Source organism: Sciurus vulgaris (genome assembly GCF_902686455.1).
Source record: "Sciurus vulgaris genome assembly, chromosome: 2".
In the NCBI taxonomy this organism is placed as follows: domain Eukaryota; kingdom Metazoa; phylum Chordata; class Mammalia; order Rodentia; family Sciuridae; genus Sciurus; species Sciurus vulgaris.
Window position 1 is genome coordinate 39,174,904 of NC_136462.1, and position 27,020 is coordinate 39,201,923.

The 27,020-nt window shown below is 40.3% G+C and overlaps 1 protein-coding gene across 4 annotated transcripts in view; it reads right to left on the bottom strand.

Moving 5' to 3' along the window:
- The window catches only part of SYNE2 (spectrin repeat containing nuclear envelope protein 2), a 320,339-nt gene that overhangs the window by 32,380 nt on the left and 260,939 nt on the right, over window positions 1-27,020 (bottom strand). For all 4 annotated transcript variants that reach the window (XM_079126272.1, XM_079126271.1, XM_079126269.1 and 1 more), the window contains 14 exons: window positions 26,836-27,006; window positions 25,257-25,387; window positions 23,729-23,933; window positions 22,190-22,369; window positions 21,440-21,568; window positions 19,636-19,790; window positions 19,387-19,531; window positions 18,341-18,435; window positions 16,998-17,232; window positions 14,519-14,713; window positions 12,263-12,388; window positions 6,390-6,545; window positions 4,115-4,273; window positions 3,217-3,383 (listed from right to left, as the gene is read on the bottom strand). In XM_079126272.1, the coding sequence (XP_078982398.1) occupies window positions 3,217-3,383; window positions 4,115-4,273; window positions 6,390-6,545; window positions 12,263-12,388; window positions 14,519-14,713; window positions 16,998-17,232; window positions 18,341-18,435; window positions 19,387-19,531; window positions 19,636-19,790; window positions 21,440-21,568; window positions 22,190-22,369; window positions 23,729-23,933; window positions 25,257-25,387; window positions 26,836-27,006 (2,249 nt within the window). The remainder of the gene's footprint in view (window positions 1-3,216; window positions 3,384-4,114; window positions 4,274-6,389; window positions 6,546-12,262; window positions 12,389-14,518; window positions 14,714-16,997; window positions 17,233-18,340; window positions 18,436-19,386; window positions 19,532-19,635; window positions 19,791-21,439; window positions 21,569-22,189; window positions 22,370-23,728; window positions 23,934-25,256; window positions 25,388-26,835; window positions 27,007-27,020) is intronic.

The window sequence follows — 27,020 nt, forward strand, 5'->3', positions numbered from 1 at the left end:
CTGAGGATGAACCCCAAAGAACAGGCTTTTTGTTTTTCATTTTTCCCCTCAGTGAATTATCCCCTTGGCTTAGTGGGGTTTTAGATTTCTGAGCACCATTCCAAACCTTGAAGTTAAAGACTTCTTCATGAAAAATTCTGAAGTCATGAGGCCAAATGCCTATGTAGGATCCGCCTCCCACGTGTGTTCACGTCTGAGGACCACTGCTTTCCAGAAGCCACAGAACATCGAAGGATGCACAAGGCTAACTGGTGTCCCGGATCCCAGGTCTTTCAGTGTACCCCGTAGGGCAGGTTCTCAATAGTCCTGATTTCATGTGGACTTGGCAGCCTGGGATCCCAATTCTTCCCTTCCGCCACAGCAGTGCCCCTGTCCAATGCCCAGGATGCAGTCAGCGCTGGGGATCAGATGAGGATGGCTCACGGCAGGTCCAAGCTTGCTGCCTCCATTCAAACTCACCTGAAGGGTTCACTCAGTTAAGAGCTCCTTACACTCCACCTGGCCCTTCCTATGGCAAAAGACGTTACCGTTCCCAAGCCCCTGCGCCAACATTGAGGCATTAGGCTCTCACTGTGTCTACACATTCCAGTGTTTCCAACTGGAAGGGTCCGGATGGAAGCAACGCAACTGCCAAAGTTGAAATCCTAGTTGTGTCACAAGTTAGCTGTATAACTGGGTAAGTTAACTTTGGCCCTGTGTTTCCTTATCTGTAAAATGGGATAATGGTACCCACCCTTCAGAATTACAATAAACTTTTAGTGAAATCATAAAGAGCGTATTGTTAAGAATACAACCGGCAACCAATATATATGCTATTCAACTTCTTCTTAAGTTTCCCAATTGCTGTTTCCAAAAGGACCAAAGAAATTTCTCCTACTATTTTCTTTCTTCTCCACCAAGGAATTGGTTAAAGACAGGCAGGCAGAAGCAGGGAGGAAAGCGAAGAGCCTGTTAAGACTCCATGGTATAACATCAATGGTTAAGAACCCTCAGGCAGCATTAGCTAGATCTTGCTCCCAAATGATCCATGAACAGGGGCAATGTCATCACACCCTTGACGAAGGCCAGGTGACCAGGACAACTTAGGATACAAAGATGATGATGGTAAAGATACACTTCACCCAACAGAAATGATCTTATAATTATGTACTAGAACCTTCCTTCATTTCAACAAATATGTGAAACACCATTCTTGATTCTGGGAATAAGAGAGTCAGACCCCTGGCCTCACGGAGTAAAGACCTCTTATTATTAGACAAAACCACAGGAATCCTCCTACAGTCTACAAACATGCTACTGAATCTCAGAGTTTTCTTAGGGAAAACAGTAAAAACCACCACTCGATAAATGCTGGTTCCTGCATGCAGGACACAGGTCCTTCATCTTCACAGCAGGCAGCGGCCTCTGACATAAGCAGTGCCATTGGACATATTTGCAGATTTGGAAACTTCCAAATTTCCATGGCAAGTAAGTGAAAGTCAGGAGTGGCTCAAAACCTCAGACTTACTGAGGCGATCGCAATGGATTTCTGTAGGTCCATTCTTCAACAGGCTGTAGAGAGAAGCGAAACTCAGCCCAGCCCGTGCTAGCCACCAAATCACCCGATACACACCTTCAGGAGACACACCACTGCTGAAACATCCCTAAGTGACTCAGACTTTGCTTGGCAGGCCAAGTCTTCAGCTGAGATTTAAAGTCTTTTCAGACTCAGTTCCATGCTAGCTTTCTAGCTTCATTTCCTACTGGAGCCTGTGGGGCTTCTTGTCATCTCCTGAGTGGCTTCTGGGCAATTCTACCCTGTACCTGTTTCCTCACAATGTATGTGTCTCCCTCGCAGCCTCTAGTCACAGTCACGAGTTGAACCCTTCTTCAGGACCATCTGGGATCACCGTCCTTCTGACTTCCTAATCCCCACCCCCAGGAAGACGTGATCCGAGCTCTCGAACCGCTTGGCTTATAGCTACTCAGATATCCACTCCCATTAACGTAATTGACTCATCTTACTTCCTGCCTGTAATTCTCACACCACTTAGCCGGGTGCCTTTGCTGACTGAATCAGGTTCACTTAGGACTTCCTGTAAACAGCGAGGTAAAGGATATGCCACAGTATTAACTTTATCTTATTTTCATCACACATCAATTCTTCATGCACCTTCTAGGTTCTCCTGTACATTCCAAATTATATGTGTGTTCAAAGCATCTGAGCACACTGTTGTGTACCACATTTGCTGTACCTGTGGAGACACAAAGCTGCCTGCGTGGTCCCAGGGCCGAGCGGCTGCTCTGTGTGTGCCAGACTGTAAAAGCATCTGGTTGGGGTTGGTCTTTGAGAACTTAAAGAAGGCTAGAAGACATTTAACAACTTTGGACATCGCCATCATTTTGTCAGGGGAGAAATGATCAATTCTGTTTCTGATGAAACTGTACTGGAGAATATGGCTCTGATTTGTGGTCATGGCTGTACCTCCCTCTGCACCTGAGGACCAGATGCTGTCCGTAACTCTAAGCTGTATTCCCTAATGAGCAAGATGACGATGAGAAACTTGGCACGCCCAGTATGCACCTTTCAGAGCGTCCCTGCTGTGGGGGCAGTCAAGGGCACCAGCCCAGGTTCTAGAAACCAGGCCTGTGCCCTGTCCTCCGACGCTTGCCACACAGAGGCAGGAACAGGCATAATTTCATCTGGCGGAAACACAAATGCTAAAGCAGAGTTACAATTTCTGCCTAATAGCTCCTCATGGGTCCTTTTCCAAATCAGGTTTTCAAGTCTCATTTTAGAAACTAGCATGGTCTCATGGTGCATGCCTATAGACCCAGCTACTGGGAGGCTGAGGTGGGAGGATCATTTGAGTCTACAAGTTCAAAATCAGTCTGGGCAACATAGTGAGACCTCTGTTTTGAAACAATAACAAAAATAGGGCTAGTGGTAAAACTCAGTGGTAGAGCACTTGCCTGGCATGAGTGAAGCTCTGGGTTCAATCCCGGCACCAGAGAAAAATAAAAATTAAATAAAGCTGATCTAATTTGTGTCGAATTTTACTAAAACCATTTTCCTTTAATGTTAAAATGGGAATTTCCACTCATTCTTACCAAACGTCAATCCGTACATTTATAAAACTGCTAGATTACCTCAGAGGAAGACTGCACCCAGGTTACCAGTTCTGTGAAGTAACCCCTGAACCTCGGGAATAAGAATCCTTTTTAGGTGATTCTCACCTTGATCCAATAACATCAAAAAGATGTTGCCAGCGATCGTTGATTTTGTTGAGCTTGTCATCAATCTCAGCTGCTCTTGTCTTGCTGCTGGCCTTGATCAACTGGTCGCCCATCTGCTTTAGCTGTAACTTGTTTTCGCTGAACAAGTTTATTTCTTCCATGCAGTCCTGGCAAAGGCATCAAAAAAGTCTGAATTATCACCACAAACTCATTTCTGCTCCAGTCATAAACACACAGTTGCCTCTTAGAATTATTTTAAAAATCAAAAAAATTCTCAGGCCTGTTAACACAACTCAGCTGTGAGGGGCTAAAACCATGCAAGGCCCACCAGGCCAATGTGAAACGTGTAAAGTAGCAGTTACTTTCTCAGCAGCCCCTCGGGTTGCTCTGTGGGGGTTAGTGATCATTTCAAATACATGAGTTTCATTGCTGTTGTTCTCTCCCCTTGGGCAAGGGGTTCTCCTTACAATAACACCTGGAGAGAGCTGGGAGTGTGGCTCAATGGAGAGCATTTACCTAGCATGAGTGAGGCCCTGGGTTCCATCCCCAGTACTGCAACAAAAAAAAAAACAACCTCCCCCAAAACCTGAGAAGCCATGCCTGGTTTAGGGACCTGAAGGGTGCTACAGGAGATGTGGGCCCCTTTGCCGGCCAAACTTCCTAACCAAGAGCAAGCAACTCTCCTCAAGCACCTTGTCCACCTACAGTGCTCTCACACTCCTCTCTCTCTGGAATCTTCTCTCTTCCAACTTTTCCCTCAGAAGGATCAAAAATAGAAAATCCCTTCAGATTTCTAAAATGTTACCAGAAACACACCCATAACACATTATACCTTTCTGAGCCTGGCAGAGAAGTCCACGGTCATCTTAACTGCATCCACCTGGGCACCCCTGCTTACCTTCTGCAACTTTTCAATCATTTCTTCAATGCTAATATCCGGGGTCTGTAGAACCTTGTTTTCCATCTGCACCAGCCACGCACACAACTCTTTATTTTTTTCATTGAACACGATCCACGAATTGAGTCTGTCTTCAATCTCCTGTTTGCGTGTAGCCACCTGGGTATAAAAATGCATCTGGCAGCTGAGGAGAGCCAGGAAGGCCCTCCCTGTGCACCCCCATCTGAAGGACTATGAGTTTCATTCCTTTTCATCAGCAACTCTACATACTTAAATCTGTTTCTTCCTTTTAAAACCTAGAGTTTAACATCAACAGAAGTGTTTTACACCTTCGATAGCTAAAGTAACTAAATACTGTATCTGCATTGTACCTGAAAGGATTAAGCTTTAAGCAATGCCTCTCTATTACTATCAGGTTAGGTTCAAAATTAGAAACCAGAAAGGCTAGATGAATATCTTAAGCTTCACCTGATTTCTACTATTTCCTATTCTTTCCATATGCATTTATTAACTACTTACTATAGCTAAGTTATAGCTTTATGACCCAAATCCTTTCCCTTTAAAAAAAAAAAAAAAAAAAAAATCAACCAAGTCCTTAAACCTGTATAGGACCAATGTCCTATTCAATTTAAAAACTACAATTCAGATAATATAAATTACACATCTGTAATGCAAATGGACGAGGAAAATTATGGTCCCTGAAATGTTCAAATGTTTAAACAGAGCAAAACAACTGAAAAACAATGCACATCATTCATTTAATCCACCTTCCCACTATACACTGTAGTTTTTGGATGGAAACCATGGAAATGTCACCAAAAACTGGTTTGCAGCAGGCTGACCTCCAAACAGCCTCTGTTGCATTATGCATAAGTGGCCCCTAAACTGACATCAGTAAAAGGTCCTCCTCCTCACACGGTAATTTATTACCTAAATAAATTTACATTTAAATAATGCAAATCAGCCTCACTAAATGTACGTAAGTATTTCTTTCTTGGGTCTTCAAAAATCTTTAAAATCTTAAGAGTTAAAAGGGGATAGCTAAGTTTTTTTGGTAAAGTTTTAACACCTTGTTTTACAGACCAGGAAATGAAGGTTGAACTCCCTGGGATTTTCTTGCTATGTACAAAAATACCTCTGCTCTTTTCAGACATAGTGAGGCAAAACTACCAAATGCTGGACATCCTACCCGGTCTAACCTGTTAAAAATCTACCCTTTAAAAAAAGAAAAAAAAGAAAAAAAAAAAAAAAGCCAACAACAAGCTTTGTTTCCATTCCTCAGGGCATCTATTTATCTTAGCTTTTAAAACTCCTGGCATTTTGAACAGTGCCCTGACCACTGACTTCATAATGGTAACAATTAGGAACATCTGGGCCTCTCAGTCTTTGTTTCTAACTTTTCGAATACTTTCCCCATATTCTAAACAGTCTTCTACATACAAACTGATTAAAAAAAAAAACTTGCAAGGACATTTAAAATCAGGGCACACGGTGATTATCAAACACTAAAATCAAGACTTTTTGATAAAGTATTTATACATTCTCAAAATGTGTTCAAAAGTGTCTGAATTTTGACATTTTAAATCTGCTTTCTTCATTCACAGAAAAATGAGATGAAAGGTTTCATTTTCCTTAGAATTACATGTTCTCAAAACAAAGATTTTTAAAGGCTATTTGAACACTTTAACTCCATTCCTGTCACAAAGGTAAACTGAAATACTCTAACCACAATCCCTTTCCTGATCAGTAGTAGGGTCCCCTGAGAGTGCAGCAGTTGATCAATTTTTTTTTTTTTTTTTTGAGAGTTTAAAAGACTTAACTCCTTGAAATAAACTTGCGATTGCTTGTGAATGCAGAGTTCTCCAAAGAACGCCCCCATGCCTGTCGGCTAGGTGAGACCCCTGTGTTAGGCCCAGAAGAGAGACTGCAGCGAGACCCAGAGACCTTTTCTGATCCACTGAGTGCTGGTGCACCAACCAGAGAGCAGAGGACGGGCATCTGCTCATCGCTGCAATCCTCCCCGCTTAAGGTGACTTTTTTTTTTTTTTAAAAAGCTCATTAACGGTGTGCAAAGTTGCAGCATTTAGTCTGCTGAAACAAAAGGGTCAAATCTGTTAAACCCTGCTGCTGCCTTCTAAAGGAACAGCAGCCAGCCAGGGGACCCACTGAAAAGGGCCTCCAGTTCAACGAAAATTAACCTCCTTTCTACTTTGTCTGGCCTTCGGGACAGTTCGATCAACTCCCAGGCGGCCTGCCCTGGAGTTGACTGACTTACTCTTAGGCAGAGGTCCTCCCATTGTCTGTGCAAATGCTCTATCTGCTCCTTTAAAACCATCACGTCCTCGGAGAGAATGTGCCGGGTTAAGTCGCCCTTCATGGTGTGAAGTTCTTGCAAGTTCTGAGTCCAGTTAGTCAAAGACTTCTCTAGTTCCTGCATTTAAACACAAGAGGGGGTGTGTGTCGGGGGAAGGCTTCAAACTCAAGCTGCTGTTGTTTCCAAACCTGTAGGCTAATCCTTTGATTAGACTCTGGGGGAGGGGAGGCCGGGGAAGGGGAGGGACCGGAGGAATTAGAAACAGCCCCTGAGCGCAAGCCCGCCCGCAGTCCTGGTTGGCCAGGCCTTCACCACCTTTCTCTCAAAGGAATGTCTCCCACCTTCTCTTTCCCTCAGGTAGTTCAGATTTTTATATCATGCATCCTATTTTAAAGTCATGCAGGTATTTACCTTTATTTAGAGGGCAGTATATTTGGAGTCTAATAATGTTACACACTTTAAAAAAGAATTTTTTTTTTCAGTCATAGAGGGACACAATACCTTTATTTTACTTATTTGTTTTTTATGTGGTGCTGAGTATCTAACCCAGTGCCTCACACATGCTAGGCGAGTCCTCTGCCACTGAGCCACAACTCCAGCCCTGTTACACACATTTTTAATTTGGAAACTGTTACAGATAGGTCATTTCCTGCTTTTAGAAATACCCAAGAAATGCACTGCTGCTTACTGTGGTTGTCAAATAATGGTAACAATTTCTGTTCAAAGGAATGATTTCTGGCTAACTTTCTAAATGAATATAATAGAAGAAAAACTGAATTCTATGCTAATAATTGGCAGATACTAGTTAGCAGATGCTCTCCTCTGGGAGTAGAAACTATAGATATAGATATAAATATATATAGATAGATAGATATCAATCTTTTATTTTATATCTGTTATTATTTTTGTGCTGCTGGAGAGCAAATCCAGACTTCACACATGCTAGGCAAGCACTCTACCCTTGAGCTATACCTTCAGCCTGTCCATCTCTGAAAGTGAAGGATTTTTCAAATTAAAACTCTGAATTCTAGAATTTAATCAAGAAAATTATTTTCACCCTAGAGGAGGTAAAAGGAAACAGCAGAAACATTTGAGAGTCCTTCAGGGTTTTCTTATGCTTACAATTAATGCAGGGCGCACATTTTTAAGGATCTCCATTTCTATCAGTAGAAATCTGAAAGAAGGTACTATGTCATTCACACCTGGAATCAGTCTGAAGAGTGGCCACAATAAAAAATGTGTTAATTCTGATTGATTTTTAGAGTTCTAGAAGTTACACTGGCATGATTTCATAACTTACCAGTAAGAATTACACTTAATAAAATGCCCTGGGGGATTATTTTTAAAGACTGTGTGGAGATTAAGAAATGGCACCTAGTTTTAGACTCACAATTCTGCAGTGGAATACCACAAATGGCTTACACAACATAAAAGGGACAACTCATCCACTGAGGTACAATGCTCACCAAGTTACAGGGCTTCACTGAGTTTCCCAGTCAGGTGCCAGGAAGCTTAGCCTGTCCTGTCCCTTGCTCAGAGGCGCAGGCGTTGATGCCTGCACAGGAGGAAGATGTTTTTTATCCACCCAGGTTTAAATCGATTCCTTTGATACCTACAATTGAAAGGTGTACCCAGCCAGCTCAGGATGCTGAGGCTGGAGGATCAAAGCCAGTCCCAGAATTTAGGGAAGCCCTAACCAACTCAGAGTCCCTGTCTCTAACAAAATATAAAAAAGGGTTGTGGATGTGGCTCAGTCATTAAGTGCCCTGGGTTTAATCCCTAGTACAAAAAAGAAGAAGAAGAAAAAAAAATGGTTTAGGACTTTTTTTTTTCCTTTTGGGTGGTGCTGGGGAATTGAGCCCAGAGCCTCCTTCACACTAAGGAAGTGTTCTACCATTGAGCTATACTTCCAAACCCAGATGTAGGACTTTTGAATATGGACATTTTATGATTTTAAATAAATGTTACCAAATTGTGCCCTCAAAGGAATATCTTTCTCCACATGCTTTTTGGTGTTGAGTTTTATATATTTCAGGGGCAAGTTTAATATGTAGGAATGATAATTAATGAGTCTTTAAAATGACCTCTCCCAACCTGGTAATGGGGACTGAACCTAGGGACACTGTATTATTGAGCTACATCCTCAGCCTTTTTTATTTTGAAACATGGTCGCCTAAATTGCTGAGGCTGGCCTCAAACTTGCCTCCTGAGTTGCTGGGATTATAGATATGTGCCACCATGCCTAGCACACATTCTGAATTTCAAACCTGATTATATTACTTATTCAAAAATTATTTAAAAATTAAAATCACCTCCAGGACTCAAATTTCATAAAAACAGATATCTATTCTAGCAATTTTTATAATAGTATGATTAGGATATATATGAAAAACTTATAAAGAAATCATATATAGATTGAGTATCACTTATTCAAAATGCTTGAGACTAGAAATATCTCAGACTTTAGAGTGATTTGGATTTTGGAATATTTACACAGACTTTACTGGTTGAATAGCCACCCCTAATCTGAAAATCCAAAATCTGAAATGCTCTGGTAAATATCAACATGGTTTTCAAAGTTTTCAATTGGGGATATTTTGGATATTTGGATTAGGGACGATCAACATGTGTGTGTGTGTGTGTGTGTGTGTGTATGTGGTCATATAATTTATTCTATACATCAACTTGGTTATAATGAGAATGCCATTTTATGAGGAATAAAGTAAAGCTCAGATTGGTCAAGTGGCTAGTGTATCTCCCACATGAGAGTCAAGGATGGTATGTATTATCCTTGACAGGCTTCAGGTTACTTGGAATCTTTCCGGAATATGGTCAAGGGTTGAATAAACTCAATACTTTTTGCCTCTGCCTGATTCTTTCCACTGATAAACATGATGCTGAAGGTAGGGAAGCTGAAAAGATTCTGCTGGAAACAGAGTGTGGTACTTAGGAAAAAGGCTTTTCATTTCATATTCTGCCCAGGTCTCTAGACTTTATGGAATCCAACTCTTATGTATCTACTAAGAAAGTGATTCTGAGTTCTCTCATTAGTTACTAATTTGTTCTCTCATTTTGACCTAAACCTAATGTAAAGATGGCAAAAAATCTGAAAATTAGGGACATATGCACCTTCTTAACTTAATACGCTAGCACATAACCAGCAAATATACTTAATGGTGAAAGATTAGAATTGTTTTCTTTAAAATCAGGACTGACACAAAGGAGCCAGCTGTCAGTGCTTCTATTCAACATTATTCCAGAGAGACTGGCCAGTGAAGGAAGTAAAAACACAATATAAGAATGAAAAGAAACAACAAAAATAATTTGTCATTATTTAGATAACGATTGTCTTTTAAAGATAATCAAAAGAATATATGGGCAAATTACTGGAATTAACAAGAAAATTTAGTACGGTGGTTGAACATAAGATAAATATACAAGATAATATTTCTACACACCATCAATAATCATTGAGGGACTGGGGATGTAACTTGGTGGTAGAGCACTTGCCTAGCATATGTGAAGCCCTGTGTTCAATCCCCAACACCTCAAAAAGAAAAAAGATAAAATCAGAAAAGAGAGAAAGGTAGTATTTAATAGCTTTAAAAGTCTCATACCAAGAAATATATCTAACAAAAGGTATACAATACTGCATAAAGAAAATCATAAAACATTATTGAAAACCATTAAATGTGAGCAAAAAAGGGGAGAAAAATGCCATATTTATGACAAGAATGGTCAATGTCAAAAAGATATTAGTTTGCCACAAATTAATCTATTTATTCTTTGCAATTCCATTGAAACTCTTACCAGAATTTTTCAGTTTGACAAGCTGCTTCTAAAAGTTGTATTACAGGACTGGGGTTTGGGGGTATATCTAAGGGGTGGTATATAGCATGCTATAGCATGCTTGAGGGCCCTAGATTTGATCCCCAGCACTCCGTATCTGCCTCACACATACACACACACACAAGCTATGAAAGATCAAAGGCCCACAGACATCCATATGAATGTGGAAAAACAGGTGTGGGTATACATCTCACCTAAAATGAAGATACCTCAATCAAGACAGATTGATACTAAAAACAAAGAAATAGACCATGGAACCTGGTAGAGAAGTAGGAAACAAATCCCACATACATGGAGTAGACTTGATATTTAACTCTGGACTATTCAATAAACAGGTGCCAGGATAATATAGACATAGGAATAAAATGAAAAAATAAATCTTCACTTAAAACATATGCAAAAATCAATTCTTCAACAAATAAAGAGGTAAATGTAAAAAGCAACATTTGGAAACTTTCAGAAGGAAATATATTTTGACTTAAGTATGGAGATTTCTCAGAGGAGAAAAGAACACAAATCACAGGAAAATATTAATAAATTCACCTACATTAAAATAACACAAAATCTTTTGTTCAGTCAGTGACACCAAGAAAAAGTGGAGAACCAAGCTCCCTGATGGAAGAAGGCATTTATAATGTATGTACTCATCAGAGAAGTAGTGTATTAAGAATAAAAAAGCAGCTTGTTCAAATCAATAAGATGATGATAAATAACCCAACACAAAAATTGAGTGAAAATATAAATAGGCCAGGCAGGTGGTGCATGCCTATAATCCCAGCAATTCTGGAGGCTGAGGCAGGAGGACTGCAAGTTTGAGGCCAGTCTCAGCAACTTAGTGTCTCAACATAAAAAATAAAAAGGGCTGGGGATGTGGCTCAGTGTTAAAGCACCCCTGGGTCCCTGGGTTAAATTCCTTGTAGGGGGAAAAATATATATATATATATACACATATACACACATACGAGGCAGGAGAAGGAGGGAGCTATAGTTTCAACACTGGTGACTTAAAATTGTGAGGGAAAAAAACTGCTTATATGTTATATACTATATATACTTGAACTGTATTTGTAATGTTCTATTCCTTTAGCTAGGTGATAGTCATATGGGAGGAGGATCCTAATTTCTGGCATAGCTTCATGTATGAGACGCCTTGTGTCAGGGATGGTGGCGCTTGCCTGTAATCCCAGCAACTCTGGAGGCTGAGGAAGAAGGATTGCAAGTGTGAGGCCAGCCTCAGCAATTTAGTGAGACCCTGTCTCAAAACTAAAAATGAAAAGGGCTGGGGAAGTGGCTCAGTAGTTAAGTGCCCCTGGGTTCAATCCCAGTACCAAAAGAAAAAAGACAACTCATATCTGCCTGACTTTTTCAATTTAAAAATTAAAAGGTATTCCAGTAGGCTCTCCATGTTTTTTTGAAACACCAAACCTGCAGAAAAGAGATGCAGGAAGTTCCTGACCTGGGAATTTTATGGTCCAAATTCCTATCCATAAGTTTGCGCCTGCCTTCTGCAAAGACTTAAAATATCTAGGAAAGTTTGCTAGGGTGGCCACCTAGGAACACTAGCACAATTTGGTTTAGAAGAATTTTAGGGAAATGTTATACTTGAGTAAAAACTTAACATACTGGTTTTAAAATGAATTCTTCAGTTGTACTAATTTCAAAGGCAAGGTCATTTGATAAGGGAATAGCTTTTAATTCAGAGGTCATATCTTATATTACAGAGGAGTAACAATAGAAAGAGGACCTGGAGGAGAAAACCCCCAAGATCCTAAGAATGAATTTTTGCAAAAGCTTTCCTCATCTTCATATGACGATTGCAAAAAGCATCAATTTTAATACCTTCAGAGCCCAGAGTATGATGTTGGAAGATAGGGAAAATCTTCAGTTGAATGTGAAACTCAGTTTCTACACAGAAATAAAGGCAAGTGAACACCTCAAGAGCTCAGCTCAATGATTATCCCCAACCGCTGTTCACACTTCAGTACCTTAGTCAGCTCTTTTTCTCTGTGGAGGTCCTCATGAAGTTCTGGAAGAGGATCTTTACTTTGTGCTTTTAAAATTTGCAGCCTGCTTTTCAGTTCTTTGATTTTCTTCTCACACTGGTCCCAGGTCTATTTAAAAACAGTATTTAAATTGGTAAGTACTTGGTTCTTAAAGAACTGTGGAAATAAAATAGCTCATTTAATCCACCTCGCCTTTCTTGTGTGTTTTTGTAAATCACACAGAAGCCTGGTCTTCAGCAGACTGATCTAAAGGAGCAGATAGGATACCACTCGACATGGCTCACTTGGGTTGAATTTGTTTGGAAATATCTCTTCCTCCCTGCCTGTCTCCCTTGTCTACTTAATCTTCCTTCTTTTGAGTTTTGGAGAAGTCAAAAAGCTACTGTAAGGAGGAGCTTTTAGCATCCAGTCTTGGACATATGCTGTTGATGGCACCACCAAGCAAACACACTCAGCCCTCTCTTCATCTTTTCTAATGCCGCCCCTTTGCTGGCTCTCTGCTCCTTCCGATGCCTGGTTGTAGCAACCCCTCCCCATTCAACTTCGCTTTCCCGCTCTGACTGCCACTTTCTATTAAAGTGCTTTGCTGTTTTACAAAGCTTTTTCAAACTTCATTAACTCACGGAATTATAACCTTAGGACACGGTAAATATTAACACACTTAAAATGAGACTCAGAGAATACTGACTGGCCCACGGACAGGAGGTTAAAAGCCTAGCCAAGCATCGGCCCTCTCTTTTTCTTAGATCTCATGTTACTGAGCAAATAGATATCTGCATTTTCAAGTTCAGAGTATTTATATTGGATTCATTAGGTTGTTTCTATTTCTCAGGTTACTAAAAGTAGGCAAACATACAATGAAACATTATTCCATTTCTCAGTACAACTACTACCTAAATACACTCGGGGTGACCCAAGTCTCGGGTAACCTCCAGCCTAAGAGGAGGTCACTTGTCTAGTAGCATCAACTTCCTGGCACTCAACTAAGAAGCTAGCAAGGAGAGAAGCAGACTGTGAGTCCCAGCCTCTCCCACCAAACCTTTATTTTCACTTAACACCATGCTTTACAAACATGGCAGATGCTCAACCAGAGACTGCTAGATCATGAACTTCACAGAGTTCACATACCACATAAAATCCAGATACTTCAGTCACAGGAGAAATGTTCAGGCTGGAACTCAGCAGTTACACTTAATTGGAAAAAAGTTCCCCTGATGAGCTTGGTTATTTAGTATTGGTACACACAACAGATTAGAAGAGAGTGGGTATATGGTGTACAGAAGCTCAGAGATGGGAAAAATAAAAAATAGCTTATTATTTAGAAAAGAGAAAGAAAAATCATAAAAATTGTATCATAACTTAAAGAGCATCTAAGCATTGGGTCATATCAAACCAGCTCAGAGTCCTCGAGAACAACTTGGTATTTTGGCAAAACAACAGTGTTCCTACTAAAGATACAAAATAAAATATTTTGGAACAGGGAGTGGTGGCATATGCTTATAATCCCAGTTACTTGGGTGGCTGAGGCAGGATAATCGCAAATTTGGGGTCAGCCTGGACAACTTAGAGAAAAGGGTTGATGGGGAACATTTTGATTTATTTTTTTGGTACTGGCGAATGAACCCAGAGGTGTGCTTAACCACTGAGCCACATCCCCAGCCCTTTTTATCTTTTATTTAGAGACACAGTCTTGCTAAGTTTCCTAGGGCTTCACTAAATTGCTGAGGCTGACTTTGAACTTGCAATCTTCCTGCCTCAGCCTTCTGAGCCGCTGGGATTATAGGCATGTGTCATTGCACCCAACTGGAACATTTCAATTCTTAAGTGTGCCGTCATAAATTATCTGGAAAATTCACTTATGTGGAAAAGTGTATTCTCTGATGACAGCAGAAAAATGTAGTTTTGCTATGCTTATTTCATATATTTTACTCCAGGACAGACCATTATATGGAATGTTAGCTTTGTGTATTAAATCCACCAAACATGATTGTTTCATACTTCATGAAAGTAAATATCTTAATAGAGCCTCAAGTACTTAACACTGAGATTTTTTGGCACTATATTATTATTTTACTATTATGAAGTAACTAGTACACTTACAGATTAGTAGGATTTGAGTTCCATTGGAAAACTCACAATATTAGATTTTCTAGAGTCCACTCCCATCTTCCAACAGCAAACAAAAATTGTATGCACAGTGTTTGAATAGCATGAACATATAAGTAAATCGTGGGTCACCTCTATGATGCTCTGGAGCTGTTTGATCATCTGGACTAGGTGCAGCTCCGTGTCCTTCCAGTTGTCCTGAAGTTGACGGATTCTTTTGTCCATTGACTCTTTTGCTTCCAGGTTAGGTGTGTTCAGTAATTTCTCCCCAGCTTCCAAGGTTAGTGCGTAGGTGGTTCGCCATCTCTGAAAATGGATTTCTTTATTCTAAAAGACAAAAAAGTAACTGATTTCAGTTACTAATGTGATTTTGTTTTGTGTATATTTCCTTCAAAGCATTTCTTTTCTTCCTTTCTTCCCCCTTTCCTCCCTCCCTCTGTCACCCCCCACTTTCTTGCTGGCACCAGGGATTGAACCCAGAGGCATTTTACCACTGAGGACATACCCAGCCCTTTTTATTTTTTATTTTGAGACAGGGTCTCACTAAAGTGTTTAGGCCCTTGCTAAGTTACTGAGGCTGGTCTTGAACTTGCAATCTTCCTGTCGGAGTACCTGGGATTATAGGTGTGCACCATGGTGCTTGGATTCAAAGTCTTTCTTTAAATGTTAAATTAGACATAGACAAATCTGTTCAAAATGTGCAGCATGCATGAGCACTTACACACACACACATACACACATTCTCTCAGTCACATCAGAAGCTAATGTTCTACTTTGAGTTGACAGTACACAGTCAAGCAAGATGTTCTTAAAATAATTTCCAAGGATTAGTAAGAGATAAGATTCTTAGTATAATGATTGAAAGGGAAATTTAGAATATATGCTCCATAGAATAAAAGCTTATACAGGTAAATGAATCTAAGTGTATTAAGAAAATGATTTAATATTAGATCTGAAATTATCATTTGTACTAGTTATCACCATGGCAATCCAGAAGAGTAGAATGTGCATATCGTCCTGAACAAATACAAAAGAGGACAGAATGAAAAAGATAAAATACAAAAAATAGACTTCAAACCACACAAACATGTAGATCAATATATGCACTAAAAGGACAGTTTAAAAAATTCTATCTGAATATCATACAGGGTTTTCTTTAAAAAAAAAAAAAGATTTAAACTGGCCATTTACAATACAAAAATGAAGGAAAAACTTTTTAATTGATTCAGGCTTCTAAAAGCATTTGCTTTCAGGGGAAAAATGTTGATAGTTTTTGTCTTTCCAAATATGATTTCCTTCATCTTCAAATTTCTTAATTGGGATATAATGTAGACATTTCCAAAACAGAAGCTGATAAACAACAATGAGCATTGATTTCTGCACAAGGGTGTTTCTGAGAAGACTTGAGATCCTTCAAACTCAACGGAGGGGCAGGAACTGAGAGACATAGTGACTCCAGAGGCACACCCTATCCTCCCTCCTCTTCCAGCCACCCAGCCACCTTGTCTTCCCTGACTTGGTCTCTAGTCTGTGATGCACTAGCCTGTGATGTACCAAGATGCTCCAGGGTTACATTTTTCTTAAATTGCCACATTCAAACTGTTAGTGAGTTCTATAAACTCCATCTACAAAAACAGCCTTTAAAAAAAAATCTCCATTCAGATGGCCCTTGTCTTACCTACTCTACCAGCTCTCCAAGACTACAGGAATAGCTTCCCGACTGGTATGGCAAACTGTTTCCCCCCACCCCCCATAAAATGGTCACAGCATCCCCAGTCCCACAAGCTCTTCTGGACCCTTGCCACTCTTCATCACATGGTGGTGCCTCTGTCCCCTCCTCTTGAACCTGTGTGGGTATGTCTAATGGCCTTGATTAATAGAATATGGTGGAAGTGACACAGGTAACTTCTGAGTTTGGCTCTAAGCCATCTCCCACCCCTACCCCAGAACTGGGGTACTCTACCACTGAGCTATATCCCTGGCCCTTTTTATTTTCTATCTTGAGATAGGAGCTCACTAAGTCGCTCAGGCTGGGCTTGAACTTGCCATCCTCCTCCCTCAGCCTCCCCAGTTGCTGAGATTACAGGTGTGTGCCACCGTGCCTGGCTCTTCCCACCCATCTTTGCTTCCAGCTTCATCCCATGGTCCCAGAGAGCCTTCTATTTCTATGGTTGTTATTACTGATTTTTGGTGTTAACGATTAAACCCAGGGGTGCTCTACCACTGAGCAACATCCTCAGTCCTTTTTATTTTTTAATTTGAGACAGGGTCCAATTAAGTTGCTTAGGTCCTTGCTAAGTTGATAAGGCTGGTTTTGAACTTGAGGTCCTCCTGCCTCAGCCTCCTGGATTGTAGGGACTATAGGTGTGTGCCACTGCGCTTGGCTGAGGATGCTATTTCTTGCTATTTCTAGATGAACAGTAAGATGGAGCTTCTAATCCCACAAGTCTAGACCAGGAGGTAGGCTGTGGTGACTACAGCCAGCTGGCTTCGCATTGCACAGAGCACACGTGAGACTGTGACACCAGGGAAAATATAAAACTTGAGGTGAATGAACATCTTGCAAATAATGACCACCCCATGTTTCTCACACTGCTACTGTGTGCCTTACCTTCAGCTCATGGATCAGACTTCTGGACTGATAGAGGCTGTAGCAATCCTGATCCTTTACTGCAGACAGCATGTGGCTAGTGTTGGCGAGGAAGTGGAGCAAGTCCTTCGTGGAAGAGGTGAAGTACAGCCACTGCCCCACCAGCCGGTCAATGTCACTCTTCCTCTGCCGAACGCCTTGGGCAGCACTCTGCCAGTGGTCCGTCAGCTTTGAGAATTCCAAAACAAATTCTGGTCTGGGAAAAACAGATGGTTAGAGATTTCTGGTGTGAACGTACAGGAAAGAATAACTATCGGCGTGTAGTAGAAACTCAGATTTGCTATTTGTATGTACAATTTGCATCGAACAACTTAAAATCTGAGTCTTATTCAACTTAAACCTAAGAGGGAGCTTTGGAAGAGGCAATGTGTGGTTGGCGAAAAGGGTTTAGCAGACAATAATTTGCATATAATTGGTGTTTTGCCAGCATGCACAACTATTTCCTTAAACAAACTGAAGCAGCGTTAACATATATTATGCCAAAGGCTGCCTAGAAATCTTGGAATTGGATCAAAAGGAAACAAATGATCAGGCAGGTAGCTTGAAAGTGCTATTGATTACTGGAGGGTGTACTTTAACTTTAAAAATAAAGAGCCTGCCGTGTGAGCCAGCTGCAGGAGGAGTTCAATTATGGTCAGCAGCCTGGCCATGCGGGCTCTGTTCAGCCAGACCAGCTCTGGCCCGAACCCCAGGCAGACAGCCTGGAGAGAAGTCCCTTCTTTAACAAGAATGACATGGTTTCCTATTGGGAACAGAAGCATTTTGAAACTTATTTTCAAATAACAAACCACCATGAGGGTGACACTAGAGAGGAAAGCATATTGTAGAAGAACCATTCTGGATAAAAACAATACCCAGGGAACGGATATTTTTAAAAGCTTCTCTGCTGCTGACCCCATCCATCTACCACAGGGAAAAGTGCCAACAGTGTTTTCATGGCCACATAACAAGACCCTGTAATGTACTGTCACGACTGGACTCATAGTGATCTATGATTTAGGGCATGAGTGTGGGCAGGAGAATGTGCTGGCAGTTAAAAGGAGTAAGTTCCAGTTTTCTGTAGCAAAGTGGGTGACTATAATTCCCAATACCTACTCATATTTTATGAAGAACTGGAAGAGAGGTGCATGAGGGCTCCAATCATAAAGAAAGGGTGAGGAGATGGAAGGCTAATTACCCTGACGTAGTCAGTGCACACTGTACCCCATAGATAAGTATTAAAAAAATAGAAAGGAAGAAAGATTTGCACGTCAGAGGCCTTTCTCAATCAACTGCTTTAGTTCCGTAAGTCCTAGATGGCTTACCTCTTCTCTATTTCCGTTGTGTCCAGGAGTTGTAAGGACTGGGTGACATAAGAATCAGCAATTGTCTGGTTTATAGAAACTTCAGCTTCTAACATCTGCATGAGTCAAAACATAAAATTCTCAACTAGAATTCATTTTTATGAATCTGGAGAGAGATCCCTTCTTTTATAACTACAACATAGCATCCTGTTGGAAATTTCTTATTAAAATTTAAGGTGGCAGAGGATATAGAAATGGTTTGTTTTCAAGTTATTTGAGCTCAACTGGGAATGCTCAACTATCACCTCGACATTTCCTTAAAGTACACGAACCTAATAATAATTTTGCCTAAATGCCCATTTCCATTGAATTTTTTTTTTTTTTTTTTGTACTGGGGATTTAATCTGAGGGTGCTTTACACTGAGGCACATCTCCAGCCCTTTCCATTTTTTATTTTGAGACAGGGTCTCGCTAAGTTGCTTGAGGCTGGCCTTGAAATTGTGATCCTCCTGCCTCAACCTCCCAAGTCACTGGGATTTCAGGTATGTGTGTGCCACCTTGCCAGGCTCCATTGGGTGATCTTAGTAACAATGAAGACTATAATCACTTATGTTAAAAAGTAACAGTGAAAAAATCATGCACACTTTGCAGGAGCTGCCACCAGGAGGATTTTGAATGTAGATCAGCACAGCACAGGAGAAATGCCTCTGTGAAATACTAAATGCTGCAGTTATTGTTGTATAGGGTATTTCAATCTTATAGAGAATCAGTGAAAATGCAAAGATGAGTTGAAGTCATTTAATATGCTCTTGGTATATTATTTGATTGGTACATTTGCATTCTGTAGAAGCAAAGTTATGCTAGAAGCTTCCATGCACTGCAGGAAATCTAGGTGTGCTGACACTAATAAAACATCATAACAAAATGCTGAAGTGTATGAAATGTGTGAAAAGTTTATAAATGATCAGTTAATTACTGAGTTTGCTTAAAGATTGTATTTGAACCTATCTTTCCCCGATTCCTGCCCCAGGGTAAGTGGCTCAGGGTGGCACAGAACACGAGTTTACCTCATAAGCTTTCTGCTGTTCCAGGAGAGCAGGGAGATTGTTGGCAATATTCACATTGAGCATCTCTTCTATCTTTTCCAAAAGCTGGACCCACTTTTCACAACAATGAAGGAACTTTTCATTCAATCCACTTTCCTGCAGCTCACTACAAAGGTTTAAAAACAAACAAAACAGCACCATATAATAACGACTTTTCTGAGCTTGAACGTATTACCTGGCAGAACAATGGCAGAGACGGGATGTTCTGACCTGCAGTGGTCCAGCGCTGTGGCAGTAGCGCGAATCCACTGCCGGTTCATATTCTGTAACGTCTTTAGGGCCATGTCACTGAGTGGGAGCTTGAGGCTCTCTTCATTAAGACGTTCAATGTCAGGAGACTGGGCTGTCAATGCCAGCACATGATTCTATGAAAAAATAAAGGCCAGATTTTTGGATGCCCATAAGAATACCTAGATGATGAAATGGCTCCTTATCTTAAAGATGAGGGAAAACTGGGACCAGACAGGTAAATGACTTGCCCACAGTCAAACAGCTGGTTAGCCAGGCATATTGAAATAGCCCAGGAAGTAGGAAGGGATATCAAATTTTTGTCTTAAGATTGAAAATAGGCTCAAAAAAGAAAGAAGAAGAAGAAGAAAAAGACCAATTCTGGACCTTCAATTTCTATTTAGTATGCCAACAACTTGCCCTTCAAAGGACATATGTGGGCCCTCAGACCAAATAAAACTTTGATACCTAATATAACCCTAGCAAATCATGGTACTTAAACTATATCTTAAGAAAATATTCTTCCCATATTTTGATATAATATAAAATCACAAGAAAGCAAATTGATCAACATTTTATCTTTAAAAAGATATTCTAGGTATAGCCTGTAGGTCAATAATATGTTAAGCAAACACATCTCACGGTATCCACGTTATCACTATAGAACTCTGCTGTAATAGTCTAGGTCAGGGTCGGCAAACATTTTCTGCAAAGGGCCAGATCATAAATATTTTATGCCTGAGCTGGACATGGAGTTGAGTGCTTATAGTCCCAGCTACTTGACATCCTGGGGCAAGACAACTGCTTGAGGCCACAAGTTCTAAGTCTGAGCAACACAGCAAGACCCCTTCTCAACAAAGAAAAACCAAAAATAAATACTTCAGGTTTTTGTGGGTCATATGATTTCTGTGGCAACTCTTCAACTCTACCCTTAAAATACGAAAACTCTCATAGATGATGTGTTAATGAAAGGGCACGTCTGGCTTCAAATAAAACTTTACAAAAATAGCAGGTAGACTTGGATTTTGGATAGGGTGCCTTATTTCCTGACTCCTCATCTAAGGTAATAAATATCAATCCTTAAGAGTTTCAAGATTCAGAATTCCTAAATTCTTTCACTCACTTATGCTAACTGTACAAAACTTACTAAGGTAATTTAAAAAAGGAAAAAAAATACACAATTTTTTCTTTTTTTGCAGTACTGGGGATTGAACCTGTGGTCTCACACATGCCAGCAAGTACTCTACCACTGAGCTACACCCCCAGTTTCCTTTTTTAAACTTTGAGACAGGGTATCCCTAAGTTGCCCACGCTGGCATCACAGTTGTGATCCTCCTGCCTCAGCCTCCTCAGTCTCTGGGATTACAGGCATGGGCCACTATCCCTGGTTAAAAAAAAAAAAAAAAAAAAAAAAAAAAAAAAAATATATATATATATATATATATATACAATTCTAATAGAATATTTTATACTTGATCTTTGAATAATCAGAAAAATTAATTAAATCATACTAGCCGATTCTGGTTCACATAAGTTAATTAATAAGAACCACAAGATAACAAAAAAAAATCTAGGAAAAGTTAGTATGATATATTACTAAAATAGATCTCATGTTGTTCTACTTGTCTAGACCCTAGGAAAAAATAGGGCAGAAATTAATGGAAAGCAAATGACTGCCTGAGAGTTAATTAGGGTGGAAACAGATTCTATAGTGTAACAATAATTAGCTTATTTTTTCATCCTGTGGTGAGTCTAGGCCCTTAGGAAAGATAAATATTGCCAATACCAGGAATGAGTCAGGACTTTCTTCTTTGTCTTGTTGGTAGAGTTTATCCAAATCCTCTTCCTCATGTGTAATGAGGTCTTTTAAAGTTTCCAGCCGATCCCCAAAATCCTTAAACTGTGAGAGGACAAACTAGAAGGAGAGATTTTCATTATGAACAGTTTTTATGAGCATATCACAGTTAAGCACAGCCTTGGAGGCAGACAGAAGTTCAAGTTATTTTCAACCACTGGCAGCTCATTATTATCCAAAAAGTTCACAAATGACTAATCTGAAGACCTTAGATTTTCACCCGGTGCCTCTGACCTTCACAGATGGGCAGCTCACTTGTTAAGGGTAACACCTAGGGGAGAGCCAGCGAGAACTATGTCCTCAGCCTGCTAGTTTTTACTTCCTGTTGCTACTGGGACTTGAGACTGGCGCTCCAGGACCTCTATGGAGCTCACAAACTAAGAGCTTTTCAGAAAGTGAATAAAGAATATAGTAACTGGCCATGCTTCCAGAAGCTACTTCTATGACTCAATTGCCCTACTAGGAAATCTAAATAAAACATCATGTTTCCAACTAACATATTCCATTATGAGCTTCCCATGCCCATGTGATTGAAACCAGAATCACATGTGCTTGGGGACTTCATTCTGCTGTTTCCATAACATGCTGTCCAAAAAGCACTCTTACTTCATAAAATACAAGGGATTGAGATTAGTACACCAATGTCCAAGACTACAATTTGAATGGAAAAGTAAGATGAACCTCAAATTCATTTGCTTTCACAAGCAGCATCTTTTCCAAATAAACAGCTCTCTGGAGGGAATGCAGTTGACCAGAAAGGAGCCCTGAAGCGCTGGACTCTGCAGGTTGTGGGAATCGGTTCAGGAGGATGGAATTTTCGAGAAAGGCTTCTTTTGTCTTCTGCACATCTTGCTGCAGCTCCTGGAGAAGAAAGAGGACTCACACTTCTCTCTCCTTTCACACAAGTCCCTAGCCCCTGCCACTCCACCAACATCAAAAAACATCAAAATAATCTAGGAGAATTTTTGACTTGAACTTGTGGACTTACTAGCTTTTTGTTACTGTTTCTTTTAAATAGCTGAAAAAACTGAGCTCCCTTCAAATGATGTGTATCACTGGATGGTTCTGAAATTTGTCAGTTCACAGTTAAACTGACCACTGTCCAATAGAGTTGGGACTTCTAGTTTATGGAAGCTGTAGACCAACTAGGTAGACTTGTGTACTTATATTTATAATTGTCTAACACTTCAGGGATCTGCTTGCATACCACTTCAAGAATCATTGTAATCTTGACCCCTGTCCTCAGACTTCCGATATAAATGGACTCATTTGTAGAGACTATAGAATCTGAATCAAGGTGATTTTAGGACTACATTTCATGATGTTTTGTGTTTGAAATTTCAGGGTTTTTGTTTTGTTTTAAAACAACCAATCAGGTAGAACTGGATTAGAAATACCAATCAGCTGATTCTTGTCTCTTTAATAAACTGTCTACTTTGTTTTGATTTGAATTCTAGCATCAGAAGATACAAAATACACCTGGTCACTAAGTTTAAAACTAAAAAGTATTCGCTTTCTTGATATTTCTTAACTGTCATAGGAAAAACACCACAGAGATTATACTGCCCTTAACTATTGTCTAAAAATCACTATTTTTTAAATTATATTTTTTATTTTTACAGACTGCATTTTGATTCATTGTACACAAATGGGGTACATCTTTTCGTTTCTATGGTTGTGCATGATGTAGATTCATACCATCTGTGTAATCATACGTGTACATAGGGTAATGATGTCTGTCTCATTCCACCATTTTTCATACCCCTCCTCATTTACGTCTATGTAATCACTATTGCCACAGAAAAATCACACTAACTCAGCACAAGTCCATGATTATTTCTAAAACAAGAGATTTAAGAGATTCCTTGATGACCCCACTCTGGTGAAACACTTTTACTTTTATCTCCGGCTTTGTATAAGGTTTTAGAGATTTAACTGCCAGAGTGAATGGGTAGACTCAGAACGAGGTGCTGTCAGGTCCCCCATCTGGCTGCTGCCTAAACCTCTGCTCTGAGCTGTCAGTTGGTCTGTTCCTCCCAAACCCACATTCCTCCTCACTGCATCTCACACAATTTGCCAGCCTGGGCACCTGGTGCCTCAGGGCACATGCCCTGATGGATAGCTCTGAGGTCTGTCTCATTTCCAGGTCAAGGCTATCCCTCACTGGCCCTGTCAGTTGGGCTGACTTGGCTTTGGTTCCCCATTGGGCTTTGCACCCACCTTTATGTCCTGCAGGGCCACTGGCAGGATCTCTGCCAGGTTGTTTCCAGACACGTTGATGTTTGCAAGCTGCTGAAACTTTGCTTCCTGCTGCTCCAGCCTTGCTGTGGCTTCCACATGGGCACTGCGATAAGCTTTCCAGAGCTGGAGCAGAGCCTGGGCCTCCTGCAACTGGTCGGCGAGATCTTGGTTTACCTGGGTCCACCTGTCAGTGCAATTCGACAACAGGATCCTCATTCCATCCTTTTTCTTGTAGCAAAAGTGTAACATACACACTCAACCAGCAAGTTAACAGTAGGTGGATAAGACACTGTTAAGTGTTTTTAAAATGAATGGCATCGCCATTATATAAACAGATATCCAAATTAGGAAATTTACTTGACTATGGTATTCAACAAAATTGACATTGGTGATTAGCAAGACATATCTATGGTATTACAAACCTCTTAGGCAAAGGGGGAGAAGGCACCAAACGGTATGCCTGATGAAGCTTCTCCACCTGGGAAACACTCCCAGTCCACAGAGAGTTTCTTTAAATAAGTCTTAAATTGTGTTTATGTCAAATAAGTTTATTTTCCAATTACCTAAATAAAATGTTATTTTATAAAAATAAATGGGAATTGTTTTATTCCATGTGCAGTCTCTATCTTGCCTTTCTTTCCATGCGACGTTTAAAAATATATTTTTCCATGTTATTAATAAAAAAAAGAAAATCTAACTTTAAACAGGTATACAAAACTTGTACATGCAGTGGTGACCTGGACTCCTTAAACAGCACCCATAATACCTTATGTTGAGGGTGGCCCTGTAACTCTATGTGGAGTCAAATATACATCTGTGCTCCTTCTTACTCCCCTTTTCCGATATGGACTGGATCAAGACTGAGAACATCACCGCAGGGTGCAGAGTTGGATTTCCCTTGTTCAATATTTGTTCAAAGTCGACATATTGGAGTGGAGAAGGACCCTCGAGGCAGCTTAACCTCTTTGTCTCCAGCACATTAGCTTTAAGCCAACTTTTGTATCTCATGCTCAAAACCAAAGTCTTGCAATTAATGAGGGCCATACTCCTTAGAAAAAGCTTCTATATCTCACAAGAAGCAGTTCATCAAAGAATTCTATCCAACCACAAAGAATTCCTTCCTTTTTACAGTGAATGGTTTCCCCAACAGACACACCATTCTTTTTTCCAGCTGACAATGTTTATGGTGATGTCTGATGGCCTCCTGCAGCCCAGCCAGCTGACCTACCTCTTAGTTTCTGCCTCTCCTTCTGGTGCTCCTGAGGTGGCTCCTGGTATTCAGTGCATGCTCTGTGGAAGTGGCCACACTGGGGCTGTAATTATGGCATCTCAAGACTGATGTTCAAACACCGCAGGAGGCACACGCCAGCCTGCATGAATCTAACTGTACCCGAACTAGATCACTCGAAGCAGAGGTCAGAATAATATGGAACCAGTCATCTCAGAGGACCAGAAAGACTCTACAAGGCCTTAGGTCTATCATTCTGATTGCATCTTAAAAGTGTACCTTGTATGAGTGTCTTGGCATTTCTCTTCAATTATTTCAGCAACCGAGGGGCAGGAATCTTTAAGTCTGCCAATAACCGCCTGGAGTTTCTCCCAACTCCCTTCACGGCTCTCAGCTTCATCTTGAAGAGACTAAGAACAGAGCAGGAGGATCAGTTTCAGATGGCATGGCCACCCCAAGGAAGACAGCACTTCTTGCTTCTCAATACTACATAATGAGAGCAGTCACACAAACTTTTTTTTTTTGCAATGCTGGGGCTGGAACCCAGGGCTGTGCCTGTCATAGGCAAGTGATATACCACTTAAGTACAACCCCAGCCCCACAATAAAACTTTTAAATTGCAAAATAATATGGTCATGAAAAATAAAGGGAAATTCAACATATAGTTTGATAGTGTCACTCTTTCGCTCACATGACTTACTTTAGAATTTAAAGGTATACTTTGTTTTTGTGGTACTGGAAATTGCTTCCAGGGGCTCTCTACTGAGCTACATCCCCAACCCTTTTTATTTTTTGGTATACAGTTTTGCTAAGTTGCTGAGGCTAGCCTTGAACCCCAACAATCCTCTTGCCTCAACCTCCCTAGTCCCTGGGATTACAGATATGTACCACTATGCCTGACTTCAAGGTATACTTTATTTTTTAAAATATATTTTTAAGTTGTACATGGACATAATATCTTTATTTATTTATATGTGGTGCTAAGAATTGAACCCACTACCTCACGTGTGCCAGGCAAGCACTCTACCACTGAGCCACGACCCCAGCCCCTCAAGGTATACTTTTTTTTTTTCCAAGTTAATTGAAGAACTTTATTGGGGTTAAAACTATAACAAAGTTCATCCTAAAACATTTCGCAATGCAAAATTATTTCACTCAAGGAGTGTTTAAAAATTTGAATGCTAGAAATTATAAGCAATTTTCAAAAGCAGATGCAACATTCATGAACTAACAATTTATACTACTAGAACATGCTTCACATTCAAACATTCTTGTACCATGATTTTTACATATAACATTATTTAACACCATTTCTCATGAATTTTATCATGCATTTGCACCATTCTCTTTAGATTTCTGATCTGTGTCTTCATCTTTACATTATCCTTTCTGAGAATTAATGGATTTTATCCATTACTGTAGACAAGTCTCTGATTGTCTTATCCAGTTGGTTTTCAAATTGCAAATTCATGTCTTCTGAAACCTTTAGGTTTTCCTGTAATTGACTAAGGTTCAAGGTATACTTTTTTTTGGGGGGGTGGGTACCCGGGATTGAACTCGGGCACTCAACCACTGAGCCACATCCCCAGCCCTATTTTGTATTTTATTTAGAGACAGGGTCTCACTGAGTTGCTTAGTGCCTTGCTTTTGCTGAGGCTGGCTTTGAACTCATGATCAGCCTCTGACCACTGGGATTACAGGCATGTGCCACCTGGCTAAAGTATACTTTTGATACTGCATTAACACAATGTTTTGTGCTTCTCTATGGAGTGCACAAACCCACGTGTCCTTTAATGTTCTTGCTTCCATTTGGAATTTTCTGCCAGTAATGCACTGAGCCACACTCTGGCTAACTTACCTGAAGGTTCTGCACCTGGCAGCTCAAGGCCTCCAGTGATAAAACCATAGGCTTGCTGTGTTCCATGCAGTACCCAAATTTGATCACCAGCATGTTCACTTCATCATAGAGTTTATCGTACATCTTCCACTCCTGTAGCATCGACTGCATGGAGCCTTTGAGTTGATTGACCTATTTGAAAAGAG